The 21,377-nt window shown below is 44.6% G+C and overlaps 1 protein-coding gene across 1 annotated transcript; it reads right to left on the bottom strand.

The window, feature by feature from the left end:
* Positions 1-749: 749 nt before the first annotated feature.
* AQP11 (aquaporin 11) lies at positions 750-19,781 on the bottom strand. The gene is made up of 3 exons (XM_084842478.1): positions 18,792-19,781; positions 4,264-4,380; positions 750-2,817 (listed from the first exon to the last, which is right to left on the bottom strand). The coding sequence occupies exons 1-3, from the start codon at positions 19,384-19,386 to the stop codon at positions 2,756-2,758; spliced, it is 774 nt and encodes a 257-aa protein (XP_084698604.1). The 5' UTR covers positions 19,387-19,781; the 3' UTR covers positions 750-2,755.
* Between the last annotated feature and the right edge of the window lie 1,596 nt (positions 19,782-21,377).

Here is a 21,377-nt window from a genome sequence, read left to right as displayed (position 1 = left end):
ATAAAACTCAAGTGTATACCAGAACAAGCATAGCACTTAATTGGTTACTTGACCCTAAGGCTCAGAAAAGCACCTTACATGAGCAGTGGCTTGTTTTTTGCAGCTTGCAGCCTTTGAGGTCCAGAGATACTTGTGAATGTTTAATCAGAGGAGTTAAAACATCCTATTCTCATGCCACATGTTCACCCCTCTTAAGAAGCGTTGTGGGGATACAGCGATGGTGAGGGAAAGGAGTTTTACTTGTTCCTTTGCATTTTCTGTCTACGAGGCACTACTTTGCAACTGATCACCTTTCAGAGGAGATGTGCAGATTATAAGGCAGGAAGGGGTGAGATAGTTGCAAGGAAATAGTTGCAAGGAAAACTTGTATTTTAAATTTGGCCTCGCTGGCCAGAAATTCCTTACCACTGTTGTACAGAGAATGTTTCCTGACTCTGTTTGCATCTGCTTGAACAGTACTTGCCATTGCTACATCAGGGAGATTCATTTTCTGTTCGAAAACAATGGGTTAGATCCAGACTGAGTTAGTCATGCTTTAGTCCCATTGAAATGAAAGGTACTTAAGTTAGTTATAACTAACTTAGTCTGGATCTTACTCAATGAAATTAAGAATAAGTTGAATTATGGAAATAAGTGTATGTTGGGATGCAGCTTAATAGGCTAGGGCGAAAAACATACAAGGGGGAGAATAAAGACAAAGTTTTCTTTATTGAGAAGAAAATATACCTAAAGAAAATATACTTAACACATCAACATTTTGTCTTCAGTTGCAGCTACTTAATGAGCTTCAGATCATTTTCCAGCCAATGTTTTCATGCTGCACAATTTTAGTCAACCTCATTGTGTAATTAAATGAGGTTAGTGGAATGCAATTCAGGGTCACCATTTCTAAGCTTATTTGTTTGGGATTTAGAACTGAAGATTTTCCATTCCTGATGCTTTGTTTCAGTAGTATTTTGATACAGCACTTCTATTAAGCAATGTCAGTTTCATGGGTTCTTAAAGAGCAGGCAGATTTACAGGAAGAAATGAGAAGCACCAAATCTGTAAATCATGAACTCTGCCACTTTTCCAGAGGTTTCAGCTTACACCAGCACAAGGCCTTTACTTGGAATTAGACCAGCTAAGGGCGAAGTTCAGTTCTGTACTTCACAGAACTGTTACTTAAAACAATAATCCCTGCAGAATAACACAACACCTCTGTACACACAACATTTAAATGTGCTTTAAAAAATGGATTGGCAGTTAAATATGTCAAACTTCAGAAATCACAGCTGACATTTCAACCCAGTTTGGGAGAAATCTTACTGCTGTTTTTAAAGTGCTTCTGTGATCAGAAATTTAATGCCTCTGGATGTGAATCCTTCCAGCTTGCTTCTTGCTAAATTTCAGCACTGGCTTCAGACTGGAGGGGTGAAGAGAGGAAACATTCCTCATGCTGTAGGTAAAGCTGCAAGCACAAATGTTTGCTCTAGCACAGATGTTAATGAAATACTAGCAAACATGTGGTACTAATGAAAAACTCCGTGTTTGCTGCCTTCAGTTGTGTTCCAGAATGTTGTGCAAATACCTCATGAAAGGCTTCTTACTGAAGCACAAAATCTTGGCGGTATTTGCAAAACCAGTTAACGGCTCCAAAATGTCTGGATATCATTTGTGATGTATAACCCACCTTCAGGTGTATGATTTGCAAATCATTTCATTAAATGGATATAAAGAATTTGCCAAGCAAAGTAATCTTTCTGCCCTTTGTTATTCCAAAATCTGTAACTTGGGCTGTTGTGTGTTGTATTTTTGGGCCTTGCCTGCTGATTCTGTGCTGTATGAACAAGACTTATTTGAATGTGGCACGTGTGGTGCTTTATACCAGGGGTGCGCAACTCATGGCCCTCCAGATATTCTAGTGTACAAGTTCCATCATCTCTCCTCATTGGCTATGCTGGCAAGGGCTGATGAAAGTTGTAGGCCAAAACATCTGGAGGGCCAGATGTTGCCCATCCCTACTTTATACATACAGAGCATTAAATAGCTTTTCTAAATAGATGTCAATTAATGTTGTTTGGGGGTAGCATTGCTTGCGTCCTATCAGACATCTTAAAACTGTAGCTTCTGTGTTAAGGAAACTTAAATCATTTGGCTAAAAAGGAATTCCACAATTATAGAATTAGAGCTACATGGGATGGGTCTTGGTAAAGATTTTCCAGTGTGCCCACCTTCCCCTTGGTGAGGTTCACCTTGTCTTAAATGATGAAAATGTGTCATGTTTTGGGTGCTGTTTCTCCACCCCTACCCCACCCATATACACACACTTAAAAGTGCTTTTCTGTGGCTATAGATGCAAGCTTGGATTTAATGGAATTGGAGGATGGATACTAAAAAGATACAGATACGTTTTATGCAGGTTCTTTCTCAGAACAGGTGAGGTGAGTTATATTGAAAGAAGTTGCCAGACTATACAAATAGAAGTGAGCATTCAGTTATAAGGATTGTTCTCTTTTGTTGCTGATGTTCAGCTATATTGACATGAAGTTTAAAATGAACAAATCCTTGAAATTTGAAATACACGTCCCAGCTTGGAAAAGTCAGTCTTGTTTCTAAGGGAACAAGCAAATACTGTATTATAAAGTACTTTAACGATATTCCCAAAAGAAGCATCTGAAAATTGTCAAAGGGATTTCAATGTCCAGCCTTCCATGTAGAATACAGATGCATCAGTATTAATAGCCTCTTTTGAACATAGCTCCTCTCTACCATTTTAAGCTTCTCTGCGTAGCAGGGGAAGCACTTCATCCCACGCTATGACCACCACCACGGACCCTGAAATGATATAAACATAAACATGCTTTTAAGGCAGTACCTGAAGAAAGCACAAGGGGATCGCACGCAGTGTAGAGTGGTGTCAGGATATCGACCTTCCCCTGTTGTATAAGCATGGTTTAAAGAACCTCAGAAGTGGGCATAAAGTATGTTTTTGCCATGCAATGACAGGAAACTTCAGCTAGTCCAAAGCAGGGCAGCTAGATTATTAATGGGGACTGGTCAATATGATCACGTTATGCCAGTACTTTGCCATCCACACTGGCTACCAGTCTGTTTTCCAGGCTCAATTCAAAGCGCTGGCTTTAACCTTTAAAGCCCTAAATGGCTTGGGGCTAGGCTACCTGAAACCTACCCCTGGCTCCAGATGCCCCTGCCAAATAAGGTGAGGTGGGTGGCTACAAGACAGAGGTCAATTTTAGTGGTGGTCCCTGTCAATGGAATGTCCTCCCCAGTGAAGCTCCCCTAGTGTTCATATTGTGGCCTTCTTGGTCCCAGATGAAGACAGTTTTGTTTTCCCAGGCATTTTAGGAGTTATTTATAGTGCTTTTAGATCTCTGCATTGTTTTATCCCTGCTGTTTTACTGCTGGGAAAGATTGAAGGCAAAAGGAGAAGGGGATGGCAGAGGATGAGATGGCTAGACAGCATCACCGATGCAATGAATATGAACTTGAGCACACTCGGGGAGAGAGCGGAGGACAGGAAGGCCTGGCGTGCTATGGTCCATGGGGTCATGAAGAGTCGGACACGACTGAACAAGGACAACTGTTTTTATCTGACTTGTTACTTTGTATTTTATGTTTTTAATGTGTACGTGGCCCACCCAAGTTTATTGGGTGGTTTAAAAATTGAAATAAAATAAATAGGAGTGGGATGTGTTGCTGGCATCAGGGCCGCTTGCAGAACAGCTTTAAAGGGGGTAATTCATATAGTTGGCGGTTATGTTCAATTTCTTAGATGAAGCTCATACTGCCAAGCAAATGTACTCTATCTCTTGTGAATAGGGAGAGATTTTGTGATGTTTTAAACAGTCTGAAATGAATAACCCAGTCATTTATGCACACCATCAACAACCTTTGGCAACTACTATTCATAATTTACTTATAGCCAAACCTTGCAGCCTTAATTTAAAAGATGGTAGCCCCAAACAGTACCAATAAAATGCTGCTTCCACTGCCATGAGTGCTGGGGGTGGGGAGAAGCGTTGGTCAGCCTTGCTTATATCAAAACGTACTGTTACAGGCCATTGATGTGGCTGCAGAGCACCCAAAGCAAGTGTGGGACTCTGTTTTATCTGGCAGTAGACAGAACACATCTCTTAAGATGCTGCCATATTTAACCAAAGCTGCCCCCTAATCAAGGCTATTGCTCTATATCCCGTGTTTCTTATAGTTAGGAGTACTGCTCCAGTTTGTCCTAAAAAAATAAAGTATAAAGGCACTTACCTATGCAGGGTGCCACCCAGTACACCAGCATGTAATTCCAGAATTGATCAGCAAAACAACTTATGTGCAAGGAAAAAGCCAGAGCTGGATTAAATATGGCTCCTGTCAGCTTTCCTCCTATAAGAAGACAAAAACAAAACAGTGCAGGTTATCTTGCTCCTAGTAATACCAGATAGTATTAAATACCTGGTATTGGGAGCAACTATTGCCAATAGTGCTAATACACAAACATTCACGACTCAAGATCTGTGCCACACATGAACTTGTCCTGGAGGCTAGCCCAATATCGTCTACTCTCCAGAGTCTCAGGAAGAGGCCCTTCCCAGCCTTGCTCACCATAACTGGGGGAGCGAGAGACTAAACTTAGAACCTTGCACAATGGGTTCTCCCCATGGCTCTGTTAGTGGTGACCGAGCCTTTTGCCAAGTGTTGTTGTGGTTCAGTTGTTCAGTCGTGTCCGACTCTTCGTGACCCCATGGACCATAGCACGCCAGGCCTTCCTGTCTTGCGCTCTCTCCCGGAGCATGCTCAAGTCCATATTCATTGCATCAGTGATGCTATCTAGCCATCTCATCCTCTGCCATCCCCTTCTCCTTTTGCCTTCAGTCTTTCCCAGCATCAGGGTCTTTTCCAGAGTGTTTTCTCTTCGCATTAGGTGGCCAAAATATTTGAGCTTCAGTATCTGTCCTTCCAATGAGCAGTCAGGGTTGATTTCCTTTAGGATGGACTGATTTGACCTCCTTGCAGTCCAGGGGACTCGTAAGAGTCTTCTCCAGCACCACAGTTTGAAAGCATCAATTCTTCGGCACTCAGCCTTCCTTATAGTCCAGCTCTCACAGCCATACATTACTACTGGGAAAACCATAGCTTTGATTAGACGGACCTTTGTCGGCGAGGTGATGTCTCTGCTTCTTACTATGCTGTCTAGGCTTGCCGTAGCTTTCCTCCCAAGGAGCAAGCGTCTTTTAATTTCATGGCTACAGTCACCGTCTGTGGTGACCTTGGAGCCCAAGAAAGTAAAATCTGTCACTGCTTCCATTTCTTCCCCTTCCATATGCCAGGAAGTGATGGGGCCGGATGCCGTGATCTTCGTTTTTTTTAATGTTGAGTTTCAAACCAGCTTTTGCACTCTCCTCTTTCACCCTCAACAAGAGGCTCTTTAGAGCCTCTTTGCCTTCTGCCATTAGGGTGGTATCGTCTGCGTATCTGAGGTTGTTGATAATTCTCCCAGCAATCTTAATTCCGACCTGTGATTCATCCAACCCGGCATTTCTCATGATGTACTCTGCATATAAGTTAAATAAGCAGGGCGACAATATGCAGCCTTGTCGTACTCCTTTCCCAATTTTTAACCAATCGGTTGTTCCATGTCGGGTTCTTACTGTTGCTTCTTGACCCTCGTACAGGTTTCTCAGGAGACAGGTAAGGTGGTCTGGTACTCCCATCTCTTTAAGAATTTGCCACAGTTTGTTGTGATCCACACAATCAAAGGCTTTGGCGTAGTCAATGAAGCAGTAATAGACGTTTTTCTGGAATTCTCTTGCTTTCTCCATGATCCTGCAAAAGTTGGCGATTTGATCTCTAGTTCCTCTGCCTCTTCGAAACCCAGCTTGTACTTCCGGTAGTTCTCGGTTCACATATTGCTGAAGCCTAGCTTGTAGGATTTTGAGCATAACCTTGCTGGCATGTGAAATGAGCGCAATTGTATGGTAGTTTGAACACTCTTTGGCGTTGCCCTTCTTTGGAATTGGAATGTAAACTGACCTTTTCCAGTCTTGTGGCCACTGTTGAGTGTTCCAAATTTGTTGGCATATTGAGTGCAGCACTTTAACAGCATCATCTTTTAGGATTTTAAATAGCTCAGCTGGAATACTGTCATCTCCGCTAGCTTTGTTGTTAGTCATGCTTCCTAAGGCCCACTTGACTTCACTCTCTAGGATGTCTGGCTCAAGTTCAGTGTTTAAAACCAAAGTAGGGGGGAGTGCCATTCAACTGAGCCCTGCAGTTCAGATGCAGCTTTAATCCTCAGATCTACTGAGCCTGGATACAAACAGCAGTGATAAAGAGGCATGAAGGGCTATGGGATTCACTCTTACCATAGCCAGGCTTATAGGCCCCATTGCTCCTATGCTTAGAACTCCACTTTCCCCACTCTATTGTACTGTCCTGTTTGTGGAGGTGGAAGTGTTTTCATGGTACTCACTCAGTTGGACCCAGACTTAGTCATACTTAGAAATCAGTGGGACTTAAGTTAGTCATGACAAAAAAAGTCCCACTGATTTCAATAGATCTTACTCTAAGTATAACTAAGTCTGCATCTAGCCCTCTTGAGTTGTACGACTATGCTGGAATTGTTTTGCATCATTCATTAGGTTGCTGCAAACCAACAAGTAATCCAGAATTGGATGAATATGTTCTGCATATTTATTTATTACATTTCTATACTGCCCAAAGCCGAAGCTCTGTGAGTGGTTCACAGCAATGTGTACGTAACATGGTCTAAAGTTTCTGGACGAATTCCCAAACAGAATGGATTTCAAATGTGAAGAATAAATGCTATCAGCAGAGTCTTGGAAACAACAATGTTTGCTTCTTGTGCAATGCCAAACTGTATGGAGAAAGTTAATAATAAAAGGTGGCACTGCAATATGCTCTACAAATCCCCTCATTCAGCAAGGTATGGTGCTGCTTTTCCAGTTTTACAAATAGGAACTTTATTTATTTCATTTCTATACCGCCCAATAGCTGAAGCTCTCTGGGTGGTTCACAAAAATTAAAACCAAACTTAAGCCACGTGCTTTAGGGGAAGGGCCATAACTCAGTGGTAGAGCACATGCTTTGCATGCAAAGGATCCAGGTTCAATCCCTGGCATCTCCAGGTAGGGCTGGAAAAACTCCTGCCTGAATCCTGAGAGAGCTCCTGCCAGTCAGAGTTGACAAAGCTGGGCTAGATAGACTAAGTAAAGGCAGCTTCCTATGTTCCAGTGAATTAGGGATTTAACATCTGCTTTCCCAAGAGGTCCAAATCAAACACTGCACACAGCCACCTTGGTTCGCCTTCCACATCCAGCATAACATAGTGGTTAAGAGTCGGAGCAGTGATGTCCCTGGTTCAAAATTAGTCTGCCATGGATTCACCTGGTAGCCTAAGGTAAACCTCCATTTCTTCAGCCCCACTTCACGTCTGTGCAATGTAAGGAAAATGCTGGTCTTTCTTACATGATTGTTGAAAGAATTACTGAAATAATGGGTGTGAAATGTTATGACAAAATGAAGTTTTGCTATCATTGGGGCAATCACTGGGGCATTAGATCAGGTGGCTCTGAAACACCCTCTCCCCCTGAACAGGGCTCGGACTTCACCATGGTTCAATCCGTGGTTACAAGCTCTGAAACAGGAGGTGAGACACCTAGAGCACCGGTGGCAGAAGTCTCACTCCAAAGATGATCAGACACGGGCTAGAGCTGTATCTTCAGCCTATCATGTGGTGGTGCAGGCAGCAAAAAAGGAATATGCTGCCTCTATCGCATCTGCAGAGTGCTGTCCCAGGAGGCTGTTCCAAGTGGTCTGGACCCTGGTCGGTCCAGTTGCTCCAGAACCGCTGGAGCATTCTAAGGCCTCCTGTAAGGCCTTGGCAAGGCACTTTGCAGATAAAATTGATTGGATTAGGAGTGTTATCCATGCGCCGGGGATACAATTAGGGAACAAGAGGCAGTCTGCGGCAAACTGGTTTTGTGGGATCGGTTCCAGCTTCTTCCTTCTGATGAAGTGGAAAAGTGCTTTCATCTTTAAGGCTGACCACCTGCTTATTTGATCCTTGCCCACCTTGGCTCATTATGAGCTGCAGAGAGAGGCTGGGTGAGGGGATCAGGGCAGTGGTGAATGCCTCCCTTGAGGAGGGAGTGATGCCATCGGCTCTCAAAGAGGCAGTGACAAGACCGCTTTTAAAAAAGCCCTCCTTGGATCCTCAAGTTCTGAGCAACTTTCACCCATTTTCGAATCTGCCATTTTTGGGCAAGGCGATTGAGCAGGTGGTGGCGATGCAGTTGAAGGCACACTTGGAAGAAGCCCATTACCTAGATCCATTTCAGTCGGGCTTCAGGCCTGGGCATGGGACAGAAACGGCCTTGGTCGCCTTGGTGGATGATATGAGGAGGGCTCTGGATAGGGGCAAATGCTCCTTCCTTGTTCTCCTCGACCTCTCAGCGGCCTTTGATACTGTTGACCATGGTATCCTCCTGGACCGCCTGGAGGGGTTGGGCATTGGAGACACTGTATTGCGGTGGTTCTGATCCTTCCTCTCCAGCAGGTACCAGAGGGTAGCACTGGCAGAGGAGGTTTTGGGCCCGTGGCTGCTCACTTGTGGGTGCCACAAGGTTCCATCCTCTCCCCGATGCTATTTAACATCTATGTGAAGCCGCTGGGGGCTATCATCAGGAAGTTTGGGGTGCGGTGTCATCAATATGCGGATGACACGCAGCTCTGCCTCTGGTTTCAATCTTCACCAAGGTTGGCTGTAGAATCCCTGTCCAAATGTCTGGAGATGGTGAGTGGCTGGATGGGGAGGAATAAGCTGAAGCTGAACCCTGACAAGACCGAGGTACTTTTGGTGGGAGACAAGAGGAGGTTGGGGGATGTTGACCTGGTGTTGAATGGGGTACGGCTACCCTTGAAAGACCAGGTCCGCAGCCTGGGGGTCATTTTAGACTCCCAGCTGTCCATGGAGACTCAGGTGTCAGCTGTGAGCCAGACAGCGCTGTACCAACTCCATCTGATACAGCGGCTGCACCCCTACCTTCCTGACCATCTGCTCCTGTCGTTAGTACATGCCCTGGTCTCCTCTCGTCTAGACTATGGTAATGCGCTGTACATGGGGTTACCCTTGAAGATGGTTCGGAAGCTGCAGCTTGTACAAAATGCGGCAGCTCGCCTGATTAAAGGCAGCCGCTGGCATGATCACATCACTCCAGTGCTGAAGGAGTTGCGCTGGTTAGCAGTTGTTTTCCGGGCCAAATTCAAGGTGTTGGTTTTGACCTTTAAACCCCTACATGGTTCCGGTCCAGCCTATCTTAAGGAGCACCTCCAGCAACATCAGACAGGCTGCTCAACAAGATCAGCCTCGGATGGCCTTCGCTCTGTCCCATCAGCCAGGACAGCTAGGCTGGTGAGGATGAGGGAGAGGGCCTTCTCTGTGGTGGCCCCCACTCTGTGGAACTCCCTCCCTAAGGAACTCTGCCATGCCCCCTCTTTAATGAGCTTCCACCACGCATTGAAAATGTGGTTGTTCAGGCAGGCATTTGGGGTGGGCTAGGGAAATTTTAGAAAATGATGTTTTAATGTGTAATTTTATTGTTTTTAAACTGTTTGTATTATTGTACATCGCCCAGAGTGGCCGGGTGACTGGCCAGATGGGCAATTAAGAAATTAAGTAAATAAACAAATAAACAAATCATGCCAGCCTCAGAATGGCCTAGCATAGGGGAGTCCTGAATTCAGTATTGTAATATAAGAACTGTTGCCACCTTTCTGTTCACTGATACATCACAGGATTATTTCCAATTGCACCTGAGTCAGCTCTGTAGTAGACAGACCAGGATTAGTAGTGTTTTGCCCTATTCATTACATAATTGAGAGCTAAAGGCTTAAAGAAACTGAGTCCCAGTGAACGATTCAGCAAAAGCAGTTACCAGAAGAAAAACCGCTCCAACTGTGTGATTTCAGAGATGATACTTTTCAGGGAATGTTTTGTTACACGAGCATGTGTGTGCTATACAGAGCGCTGGCAGTCTACCAAGGTATAAATACAAAGAGTCTGGAACTGTATCTTTACGTCTCAATCTGTTGAGAATAAATATATTATCTAAATTTATATTCACTATAACTTGTACCACTCAGTTCCTTTTCCAGAGGGTGTTCTCTAATAAACTCTTAGGTCCCTTATGGACAACACACTTACTCTTGCAGGATCTCCCTTCTGCACATTTATGTCTTTGTATATCTGCATCTTTGTATATCTGCTTGCTGGGTGAGGAGCCTAAACCCATACACACGCCATTCACCTACAGTTCTGACACCATTTGAGGGGGATAGGAATAAAGTGTTAAAATATATAGGTGGTGTAGCACTACAGGCTAGGACATAACTTGAAGAAGACAAAATGGGACTAGGAGTATCCAGTACAGGACTAGAGAATGACCAGGAGGTATGGGCATCTGCAGGAATTTTTCCAGGGTGCGGGGGGCAAAGCCGCACAGTGGTGTGCAATTGTAATTCGCATGCATAGTACGCGTTGCTACAGCACAGCTGTGCATTTTCCTCATGTGTCTGCACATGCTTTGTTGCCTGGAATCATATTCCGTGACATTTAGAAGCCTAACAGAGTGGCAGAAAATCCTGGAAATTTTCTGCACTAATGCAGAAGAATATTCTAGTCAAACTTCACACAGGAGGCATCATGAACTCCCAGCTGAACTTTTTGGAGTGAGGGACATTAAACTATGAACAAGAGTGGGAAAAACAGAGTGCACAAACTGAACAGTCTTAAGACTGTCAGATTGGATATTTAAGACATTACTGTCTTTATAACATTGAGAACTTTACATGAGTTGTCCTAGAATGATTTCCTTCCATCTTGGAAGCATTAGTGAACATTCTAGCAGTGGAGTCTGTTGAGAATGTCTTTGATGGGGGGAGGAGAAATGGGTATGCTTGACCAGGGTTTAGGTTTCTGCAGGAAGCTGGACTACTTGCTTCACTTTTCACGTTATCAGCCATTTTTTAACATCAACATAATACAACACATGCATGGCTTGAGTTTTGAACTGCAGGAATGTTTCTTGGAATTCCATATTTTTCCTGAAACTGAGCAATGTGTGTATGTTTGCACATTTTGTATATGTAAGAAAAACAAAAGTAGCCGTGCTAGTCCATGAGAAAAAAAATCTAAAATCCATAGTTGAGCAATACCTTTATTAGGACCATCCAAAATTCCACAAAATTGTGTAAGCTTTTGAGTTCTCCAGAACTCTTCATCAGGCTAAGTGGTACAAAAAGCAGGGGATGAGGGAAGAAACAAAGTTCAAAACTTAGCCAGGTGTCATGGCCACGAGGTCTGCAGTTGAAATAGATCCAGTCTCAAAATGGAGATTCGTCGTCTGAATGAATTAGTCAGTGGTAGGGATGGAACCAGAGGAGGATTTCTACCACCTGAAGAAAAACTCCACTGATGGTTCTAGTGCACAACCTAAAATTAATCTCTTTGTTAAGATAAGGACTCGTGTTTTTCTGTGCTTCTGCTTTATGCCACCTCAGGAGCCTGTGTGTTTTGCCAAAGGCAAGAGGCAGGTTAGTTACACCAAAATGTTGTGTTCTCAGAAATGGAGATCAGCCATTGCTTCTCCTTCCAAAATACATTGCCAGTTGTAAGCTGATACCTGCAACACCTACCACTGACTAATTTATTCAAACTGCAAATTCCCATGATGATACTGGGTCAATCTAAACTGCAGACCTCATGGCCATAACTCCTGGCCAAATTTTTGGACTTTTTTTTCTTCCCCTAGGAATGATTTCTTGCAGGATCTACTTTGTTTTTCACTAGAAGCCTGAGATTCACCAATTGATCAAGAAGACATACACTTAGAATTCTAAGCCCAGGAACTTGCTTTGGGTACAGAATTCACACTCCTTTCACACAAAAATCTGGTTACCCCAAGCTTTCTTCATTTCAGTAGTATAATTTAGGATAGGGGGAATTAGTTTTGCCGCAGCTATTGCTAAACTGGTTGTCAGAAATCCTTGATCTACTGCAAATTGCCCAAAGATCTACCAGTAGATCCAGATCTACCTCCTGCCCACTCCTATTCTGGAAAACTTGAAAGCTTCCACAATTATGTGAAATTTAGGTTGGTCCTAATAAAAAATATTGCCCAACTAAGGATTTGGTATATGGTTGCACATTAAAAGAAAAAAGTCCTGATTGCATCACAGAACAGATCCACCACTTCTGGTAGATCTGGTGACTGGGCAGTGACAAGGCCTGGGCACAGGGTCTATCAAGATAGGAAGGCTTGCCCTTTGAGAAATCTGTATACTAGGTCTACCTCTGTAGTCTCTCAACAGTTAGACCTGGTGTCCAGACAATGTATTTCCACATACAGCTGAAGCCCTCAATTCTTTCCCTGACTCCCTTCACCCTTGTAATGGTCCTTGGATGAAGGGAATAGTTAATATTGTGTGTGTTGGGGGGGGGGGGATTGACCTGCTGAGCTTGCAGTCCACTCCTGGGAACTGGTCTGCAGGCAGTAGATTCAGGTACCTTCACAACAAGGTTCTTTATTACTACAGTACATGAGAAAACACTAACTTCTAAGCAGCTGCATGGCACACTGTCTCAGCTCCAAGGTTTGCACTAAAAGAGAGGGAGAGGTCCCACCCAGACCTCCTGCCAGAACTAAAACGTGAACATTTTCTTAAAGCTATATACGCATCCCAACAACTGCCTCTAGACCTTAATAAATTGCACCACTGCTGCTACAATCAACTTCACAGCCCACCCTACAGTTCCGTAAAACAACCAACACACCAGGAGAATAGATAACAACACTGGACTAGACTGCAGAGTTGTCATACACTATTCTACACGCCCCCCCCTCCCTGAAATAATAGGCAATAAAGGACATAGCAACACTGGGTTATTTTGCAGGGCTGGCATAACGCACACTCTCAGCCACAGCCCTGACTTCTGTAATGTAGTTATAATAATGATGAACTTTATCTGCATGCATTGTCATGGTATTTTAAAAACTATTTAAAAACTCAGAAAATTATTAAAGATCATGACCCATCTTTGCCCCACCTTTTCTTTTTGGGTAGACGCACTACTGTCCAGTCTAAGTTACACTAAAATCCTGGATTTTTGAATGCTTTTTTGAGGCAGCAATCACTTTGCACAAGGAAAGAACGTCCCCCCCCCCCCGCTTTAAAACGAACCCTTCTCCAGACAATGGGTGTGTCGAATGTTCATTGGCTAAAAATCCTGAAAGGCAGGAGCAGGCTATTTTTGCTTACAAAACAAATGGGCAGAATAGTGCCTGCATGCTTTGCATCATATTTCAGGTTCTACAAGGGATAGGGTCTTGCTTTTTTTTTAATGAAAGCTAGTTATCTGGAAATTGTGGCTGAACTGGGGGGCTGCAACTGACGCCCTTTGCCTCTTCCTGTGGACACCCATGCTAGCAGGAGTATGGGGCAGAATGTGAAAATGTATCTCTCATGGATTATGAAACTGCTAGTCAGGAGAGAAGGCTGGATTACATGATGTTCTTGTAGGGCTATGGAATCATAAGAACGTAATAGAACTTATTAGGCAAGAACAGCCTTTTGAAATGGAGAGTGGGTCTGCACTGGAGAATTTGTGTTGCTGCCAAAATGTGGAAGAGTTTGAACTAGTCAAGTAAACTCCAAAACTATCTTTTATTAGAGAGAAAGAGATGTATTAGTTACCAGGAGAAGGAACACAGGAGGAACTGAAGCTCAGTGGGGCAAGCACATGATGCTTTGCATGCAGAAAGTCCCAGGTTCAATACACGGCCTCAAGATCAGACAGCAAGTGATAGGAAAAAGTACTGGCCTGAAAATCACTGCCAGTTGGAACAGAATTCTGAGCTTGATGGCCCTATTATCTGACCTAGCATAATGCAGCTTTCTTTCTAATTATACATATTGTACCCCTTTACTGCAAACTATCCTTAATTAAACTTCCAATTTGTAAATTAAATTGGAATCTTTGTGTTTTAAATTAGATCGATCCAATACTGCATTACTAAAGTGCTGTAGGAGGGAGACAGGGATATGTGAGAAATCTGCTCTGTTGAATTTTTTTTAGCAGATTTCTCCAATCCACATTACCCAGGAAATAGACATAGACATGGATGCATTTGTGTTTGGAAATCTGTACTTTTCTGGACTTGTGATGTGTTCCGCAGAAACAGGGAAAATGTATCCAATAAAATGCACACATGTGAAAAGTGTACAGAGAAAAATGTGCACCTTTCAAAAATGCATAATTGCATAGAATTTGAAAAATGTGTAGAAAAATGCAGAATTAAAAAAAATCTGTACAGATTTTAACTGAATGAAACCAGCACAGAATGGACTTGGAAGTGGGAATGAAATGGAGGATGTCTGCAGACACGGACCTGACCAATCTGCCCATCACTAGCTACAATACAGGAAGGTAAGTTTACATATTATAAAATCTTCCAAACTGTAAATATAGTTAAGCAGTGGATCAAGTTGCTGGAGGAGGTTATGGAAACTGGAGATTTTCAGAAGGTGCTTAAAATGGTACAGAGTCACAAAGTTGGAAGGAACCTTCGAGATCATCTAGTCCAACCCATGGTCAGTGCAGGCTCTGCAATGCAAGATGCAGCTACACCATCCCTGACAGATGGGCTATTCAGCCTCAGTTTAAATACCTCCAGTGGAGGAGAACCCATCCCCTCCCAAGGCAATCTGTTCCACTGCCAAACAATCCTCACCGTAAGGACGTACGTAGCTCCTAATATTTAGTCAAAATTTGCATTTAAATTGTTTTAAGACCCTTTGCTGCAATTCAGTGTTGGATCCAGACTCAGTCATATTTAGAGAAGACCCATTGAAATAAATGGGACTTAAGTTAGTCATGACTCCTATTGATTTCAATGACTCTAAGTATGACTAAGTCTGGATTCAACCCAATGAAATTAATGACTTTCATAGTGACAGGTGTTTTCTGCCTTCTACAAAAGCCTTCAGGACTTCCATATTTGTGTGCTACAGAACTTCAGCTTTCTCATATTTTGGCAACTTTCCATACTTGATTGAACAACATCCATTTGAGCTTATTTTTGCTTTTTGTCCAAGTTGCTGTTTTCAAATATCTCAATAGGACTCTCAAAGCGGAAACAGAGCATGAAATTTAAATGGTTTATTAAGGACATGCTGAGAGTCCCAAAAAGTCAACAGCAGCAGGACAAGCAAATGTGTTGGCCTTATTAATAAGAGTTTCTCCTTGCCTTAATTGAACTGACTGTTCTGCCAAAGTAATGACCAAACACAATTATGAATACTAGATTGCTATGCAATTGCTATACTAGCAAATACTAGACAGAGAGAAAAGTCTAGACTAAAGGCTCAGATTCTGAGCTCATTCCTGCAAGTGGTAAGACTGAGCATGAAATTAATTTGGAGCCTGAACACTCTTACACACACACACACACACACACACACACCCCGTTTTTATTTAATAGCACTCAAACATACATGTTGTTTCAATGCCATCAGGCTGCCAGGGAGAAATTACTTAAATGTCTGCTCAAACATATCACTGAACATTGTCTTCTGTTTTGCTCAGACTGAGGCAATAGAGATTAGTCTTCATCAAATCTCAGGTTGTTTTGGAACATTCCATCTCTGCAATTCAGCAAGTTTGATGTCATCCTTATTTGGTGTGGGGAATTTCCAGTGCTTGACTGTGAGGGGCTTTGCTTACTACAAAGGAAAGCTTAAATTCTGGCATTTAAGAATATAGTCTCAGAAGCAAGTTTGTACAGCCTTGATTTTGCTCCAGTTTCCAACTTGATATTGAACTACAAAGTGTTCCAAGTTACCTTCCCTGTGCAAGTGTTGTTATTGCCTTAAGCCAGGGGTGTGCAACTTTTTTGCCCCCGAGGGCCATATCTGGTGTCAGCTGGGCACACACGTGCACACACCCACAAATCTCCCCTCCCTGCCCGCTGAGATCTAGGGATTGCTGGGGCGTTGGAGGTAAAAGAGTTTCCTATGCCCCAGTGATCGCCAGAGTGCCACTGCTAGCAGCAGGAAAACAGTGATCTCAGAAGCCATGGAACAGCATTTTCCCACAGCAGCCCAGATGATCATGTGGGGAAAACTGGGTGGGGTCCTGCCAGGTTAGGGGTGGTGCAGGTTGTGCACCCGGGCCTTAAGCCAATATTGATTGCTTTTAGTACACTACAGTGTGGGGAAGAAGTCCCAGTGGCCCCTCCTCTGCACCCTTCTGTCCTTCCTCTCAAGCAGCAAAAGGCTGAGCCTGCATAGGTACTTCATGAAGTGCTTCCTAGGCCTCTGATTTCTGAGCATGTAGCCAACATTGCCTGCATTTACTTGATGGTTCTTTTCAAGCAGGTAGAACTTAGCGTCCTCATGCAGCCTGTGCTTTAACTTCTCAATTAAGTTAGTTCATTCCATCCTAAAGCTCTCATAGAGCAGTATCACAGAATTCAAAATATCACATCAAAATCAGAATCTTTTACATAGAATGCTCAAGTTCTTACGGTATAAAGACTTATTTGACTGAAATTGCTTCTGACTTCAAAATAAATGGCTTTGGAGATCTGTTCAGCAAAGTTGCCTTCCTTGCTAAATGTACAAGGGCCAACATATTATTGTCCTCAGCAAAAGCGCTCCATCTGCCTAATGTATTATGGGAAGACACTTAATTTTGTGTCCCTGTTTGTATCAACAGATACAACAGTATTAACGAAAGTGGTTTAGATAGTTCTGTTGAACAAGAAGAAATAAATCTTTCCTCCTGTATATTGGCAATGTTTAATGTTGCACAATTAAGTCTTTGCGCCAATAGTTCAATGTACTCAGTTAAAGACTGACCTGTGGTTTTGATGCTGTAGCTAGCATTTGAGGTTCCGTAGCTGAAGTAAATTGTTTATCATGGTTATGACTACAGTAACAGATGTTTTAAACTAAAAACTGAGCGGTAAATTTTGAAGAGGTTCTCTAATCAATTTAACATACATAGCTAATATCAAAAGAACACCAAAATAAAATCCTAAAAATCTGGGCCATTCCTGAATTTAGATTGTGAGCCTGAGGACAGGAACTATCTGATTGTTGTAACTGCTCTGGGAGACTTCACTGAAGAGTGGGATATAAATGCTTTGAATGAATTAGTAAACTTTAAAAAAAAATATTCTGGGATGTGTGTAATGTTAACAGCTTACTTGCAAGTGTGCATTACATCTGCTCTGCTTTCTACCACTTAGGAGCAAGCCACAGATGGTTTCTACCTGTCTGAAGCTACAGGAGTTCAGAGGCCTTCCCTTATATATCTGCAGTATGCTGCCTCAAGGCCCATCCATGTATAATGCCTTTTGTCTATGGTGGAATAACCACAGTGGGGTGTAAGGCAATCCACACAGCAACTTTGGGGAGAAAAGGCTACTCCTCTCCTCAATCAGTTTTAATGTGAAAGTCTCAGGCCAAAGTAAAATCCCACTCCTCCCGCCTCCCCATTGGAGCAGAAGCCACAGACATGGAAAGAACATGCAACCAAATCAGAAATCAAAAGCAAGCAAAGAAAACAAACTACTTGCTCCATGGTAGAAAAAGAGAGAAAGGAAGAGAGGGAGGAAGAGCTCTCCTTGCACACTCCTTCCACCAACCACTGGTGCAAAACACAGCTGTCTTTGGGACACTATGGCTACATGTTAGAGCTCAGCCCTCCCCCGGGGGCAAGAAATCTCAGTGTCCTCAGAACAATATTCAGGTACACTGGGAAAACACATTGCCCTGTCCACATTGCTCTCTGAGGCAGCAGGTGTCCTCTCAACATACTGCTGCCCAGCCAGTAACCATACAGACCTTGTGTACAAATTGGCTAAACCAGGGGCCTTCAAACTGTTTCAGGGGGCCATGGATTCTTTTGCAACCTTAACAAGGGTTCGTAATGGTGGACAAACTCCCCTAAAAGGCTGCTTGCCTACCACTAATGATTTTTCCATGGGGTATACAAAACTGCAAAAAGGGGCCGTGGTGGCTTAGTGGTTAAGACACTGAATTGCAGACCGGAAGGTCGGCAGGACAGCAGTTCGAGACTCGAGTGCTGCGTGACAGAGTGAGCTCCCGTCTTCAGTCCCAGCTTCTGCCAACCTAGCAGTTCGAAAGCAAGAAATTGCAAGTAGATAAATAGGTACCGCCTCGGCGGGAAAGGTAACAGTGTTCCGTGCACCTCGGTGTTCAGTCATGCCGGCCACATGACCATGGAAGCGTCTTCGGACAGCGCTGGCTCTTCGGCTTAGAAACGGGGATGAGCACCGCACCCTAGAGTCGGACACGACTGGTTGGGACACCTTTACCTTTTATACAGGACTGCTAGGTGTGTTTTTGGTCAAAAGCTTGGTTCATACTCAGTGACAGTGAAGCCCAACAGGCTTGACCAGTACAATACCCTGTGCCGTGCCTTGTGCACCGTAGAATTTACCCCACAATCTCTTCAATGTACAGGGATTATAATATTCCCTGAAGCTAGAAAGTTTGAAAATCACTGGGCAGAACTAAAGGTGAGATACAGGGCTACTTTAACTTGGGGCCTCTGCTGGATGTATTGTGTTAGCCATACTAAGTCCAATGTAGATAACCAGTATAAAGCCAATAGTATAACACGCCACACAATCATTCAAAGCTGGCTGACAGCCTATGACAATAACAGAAGAGGAGATAGGGTAACAAACCTTCATATACCAACGCGGTGATCAGCAAAGCGACTAGATGGACTTTTATCTTGTTATTCATTGATTCAAATTGCAGTAAGGTCAGATGGACCAAGAAGGAGAAGAGGAGTTCTAGGATGAAAGCATTTGCTATGGTAGTTTGGATGGGGCTGCTGCAGTTCTCTGCCAGTGCCCTTGAATGCACTGGTATGATCCCCAATATCCAGATTAACTTGATGTAAATATTAGCCAGTACTGCTCCAGTGAACTGTGCTGAAGTCTGTAGCCACCAGGTCTTGATCATGATCTTGCCCTTGCAGAGCAGCTGAAAGCTGCTGCAAGGGTTGTTGATGCTATCAGGCAAAGTCAAGCCATGAAGAGCAGTGAAAATGTAAGTGAGGGCAAGTGCCACATCCGGCTGGGGTGGCAAATCAGCCAGCAAGCGAAGCTCGTGGGTACAAGCACAGATCTGGAAGGCACCAACTAACTCCAGGAAGAAGCACCGAGTATGGGATTTATGGTGTGTGAAGCGACGGGTCACTTGCCTGCAGCCAGCTGTGACCATCATCGTACCTGCCATCACAAGCAGTGAGATGTAAGCTTCGCTGACAGCCATGGCAAAAAAGTTGAGATTCCTACAGCAGGAGTCAATGAAGTGTCACTTCTCCCTGTTCTGCTCCTCCTCCCCAGGGATGAGCACAGCTTTCTGTTGTCCTCCGTGTTTCTCACTTCAACCCCCTTTTGATTCTGACAGGGCTCTCCGAGGGCTTGACAGCTCCTCCCCGCTCCCCGCAGTCTGGGGATCTCAGTTCTTCATCTGCTCAGTTTACTCCATAAACGGTCGGCAGACGTCGGTGTTCCATCTTGCCCAACTCGCAGCCCTCGCCTGGCGGGGGGGGGGGGGTCAGCTCTCCCCCAGCCCTGAGATCTCGCCCTACGCTGCCAGGTTGTCTACTCCTCTTGCTGCCAACCCAGTCACTGCGTCCTCCACAGCCATTGTGGTCTCACCCGCTGCCCTCCACGACCATTGTGATCCCGCTTCCCTAGGACTCCGGTCAACTTTCCCACACAAACGTCCGCTAGAGAATTTGGCTCCCTTCCCCCCCCCCATGGCCTCTTCGCTGGAGCCCTACATGGGGAGGGGCTGATCCCCACTGAAAATACCAGTCCCTTCCATGGAGAAATGTTGATCCCTTCTCCGACTCCCACTCGGTTTCGGGGGATCTCAGAGCCCCCGGCGCAACTCTCCCCAATTCACCCCCCTTCTGCTTAGCTTCCGCAGCCAGCTGGCGCCCTAATACCATGTCACCCATCCGTTGCCTCTCACTCTGGGGGAGTAACGCGGCGGCACGCACTCGGCTCCGCTTTTTCCGGGCCTCGTTCCTCCTAGCCCGCTGGCAGAGGGCCTCGTGCCACCTGCCCGCAAGCTTCTGCCGCACCGCCGCCTGGCCGCATCCAGCCCCAGTAACTGCGGCTTCCAGTCTGGCTGCTGCTGCGGCCGCGGCGGCGGCCACCCTGCGAGCCGGCGCGCGCCAGCCGGCTCGCTTCACTCGGAGGCTGGCCGGCCCCGCCGGGCCGGGCGTGCGCGGGAGACCCGAGCCCCCTGCATCCGATGGCTCTGCCCGACGGGGCGAGCCGTCGGATAAGGAGGCGGATCCTTCGGCCGGAGGAGGCGGAGCCGCCGCTTGCCCCGGCCCGTCTGCACTCGTGGCCGTCACCACACTGGGGCGTCGTGCCGGGCCGTCGAGGGCCCTGAGCAGGAGCGGGCTGTATTTCATCCCACCACCAGGGCGATCGCCTTGAGTCGATGGGCCCGGTGATGCGGCATAAGCTGTAAGCTGTATAGGCTGCCGTAGGAAAAAAGCATAGCAACCTTAGAGACGCAGCCCTGCAGTGAATCAGACTCAAACCCCACGCCTCCCAAGCAAGACCTGTCAAAAGCCTGCCTCTTATTTTCATTTATGGCTCCTTCTGCCAGAAAATATAGAGAATGACTCTTATTTCAAAAAGCAAAATTCTGGAATTTCTCGTCTTAAGAGTTTTCATATGGGTAGCCGTGCCAAGTCTGTTGCAGCAAAAACAACATAGTTTTATGGTGCTATAGAACTCTAGTTTTTCTTCTTACATGTTTATCATCCCACCCCAATCTTTATCCAGGTATTACATGTGATAAATAATATAAGAGATACAAGGTGACCTCAGAGATGTATGGTGTAGATGTAATTTTTTTTAGTGCAGTTTTATACAGGTCTGCTCCAGAAGTAAGTCCCAATAAGTTCAGTGAGGCTTACTACCAGGTAAGTAGGTTTAGGACTGCAGCCCCAGCCCTTAATAGAAATTGACTTCAGTTCTGTAGTTTCTCCTCCTACACATTACACACAATAATGTGTACAATAATGTGTTGGGGTAATTTCATGCTTAAGGATCCATGCTAGGAAAGGGGCTGAAAATAAAATGGCAAATATCATAATACCTTTATACAAATCGATGGAACCACATGTGAAATTTTGTGTACAGTCTTGGCTGCCATACCTCAAAAAGCATATAGAGCTGGAAAAGGTACCAAAAAGGGAAACCAAAATGGGTCTGGTCCAGCTGCCCAATGAG

This window comes from Heloderma suspectum, chromosome 3 (genome assembly GCF_057233095.1).
Source record: "Heloderma suspectum isolate Gila_16-S chromosome 3, 16-S_ref, whole genome shotgun sequence".
NCBI lineage: Eukaryota > Metazoa > Chordata > Lepidosauria > Squamata > Helodermatidae > Heloderma > Heloderma suspectum.
The sequence above is the reverse complement of the archived record's forward strand: the minus strand, read 5'-3'. Positions and strand labels throughout refer to the sequence as shown.

What these genes read in the sequence shown, in the direction of transcription:
- AQP11 (XM_084842478.1), bottom strand. Translation starts at nt 19,386, where the DNA reads ATGGCTGTCAGCGAAGCTTACATCTCACTGCTTGTGATGGCAGGTACG. An exon ending in CACCGCGTTGGTATATGAAG is followed by an intron (nt 4,381 to 18,791) that starts GTTTGTTACCCT and finishes GTCTTCTTATAG; the next exon opens with GAGGAAAGCTGACAGGAGCC. An exon ending in CTGGGTGGCACCCTGCATAG is followed by an intron (nt 2,818 to 4,263) that starts GTAAGTGCCTTT and finishes ATATCATTTCAG; the next exon opens with GGTCCGTGGTGGTGGTCATA.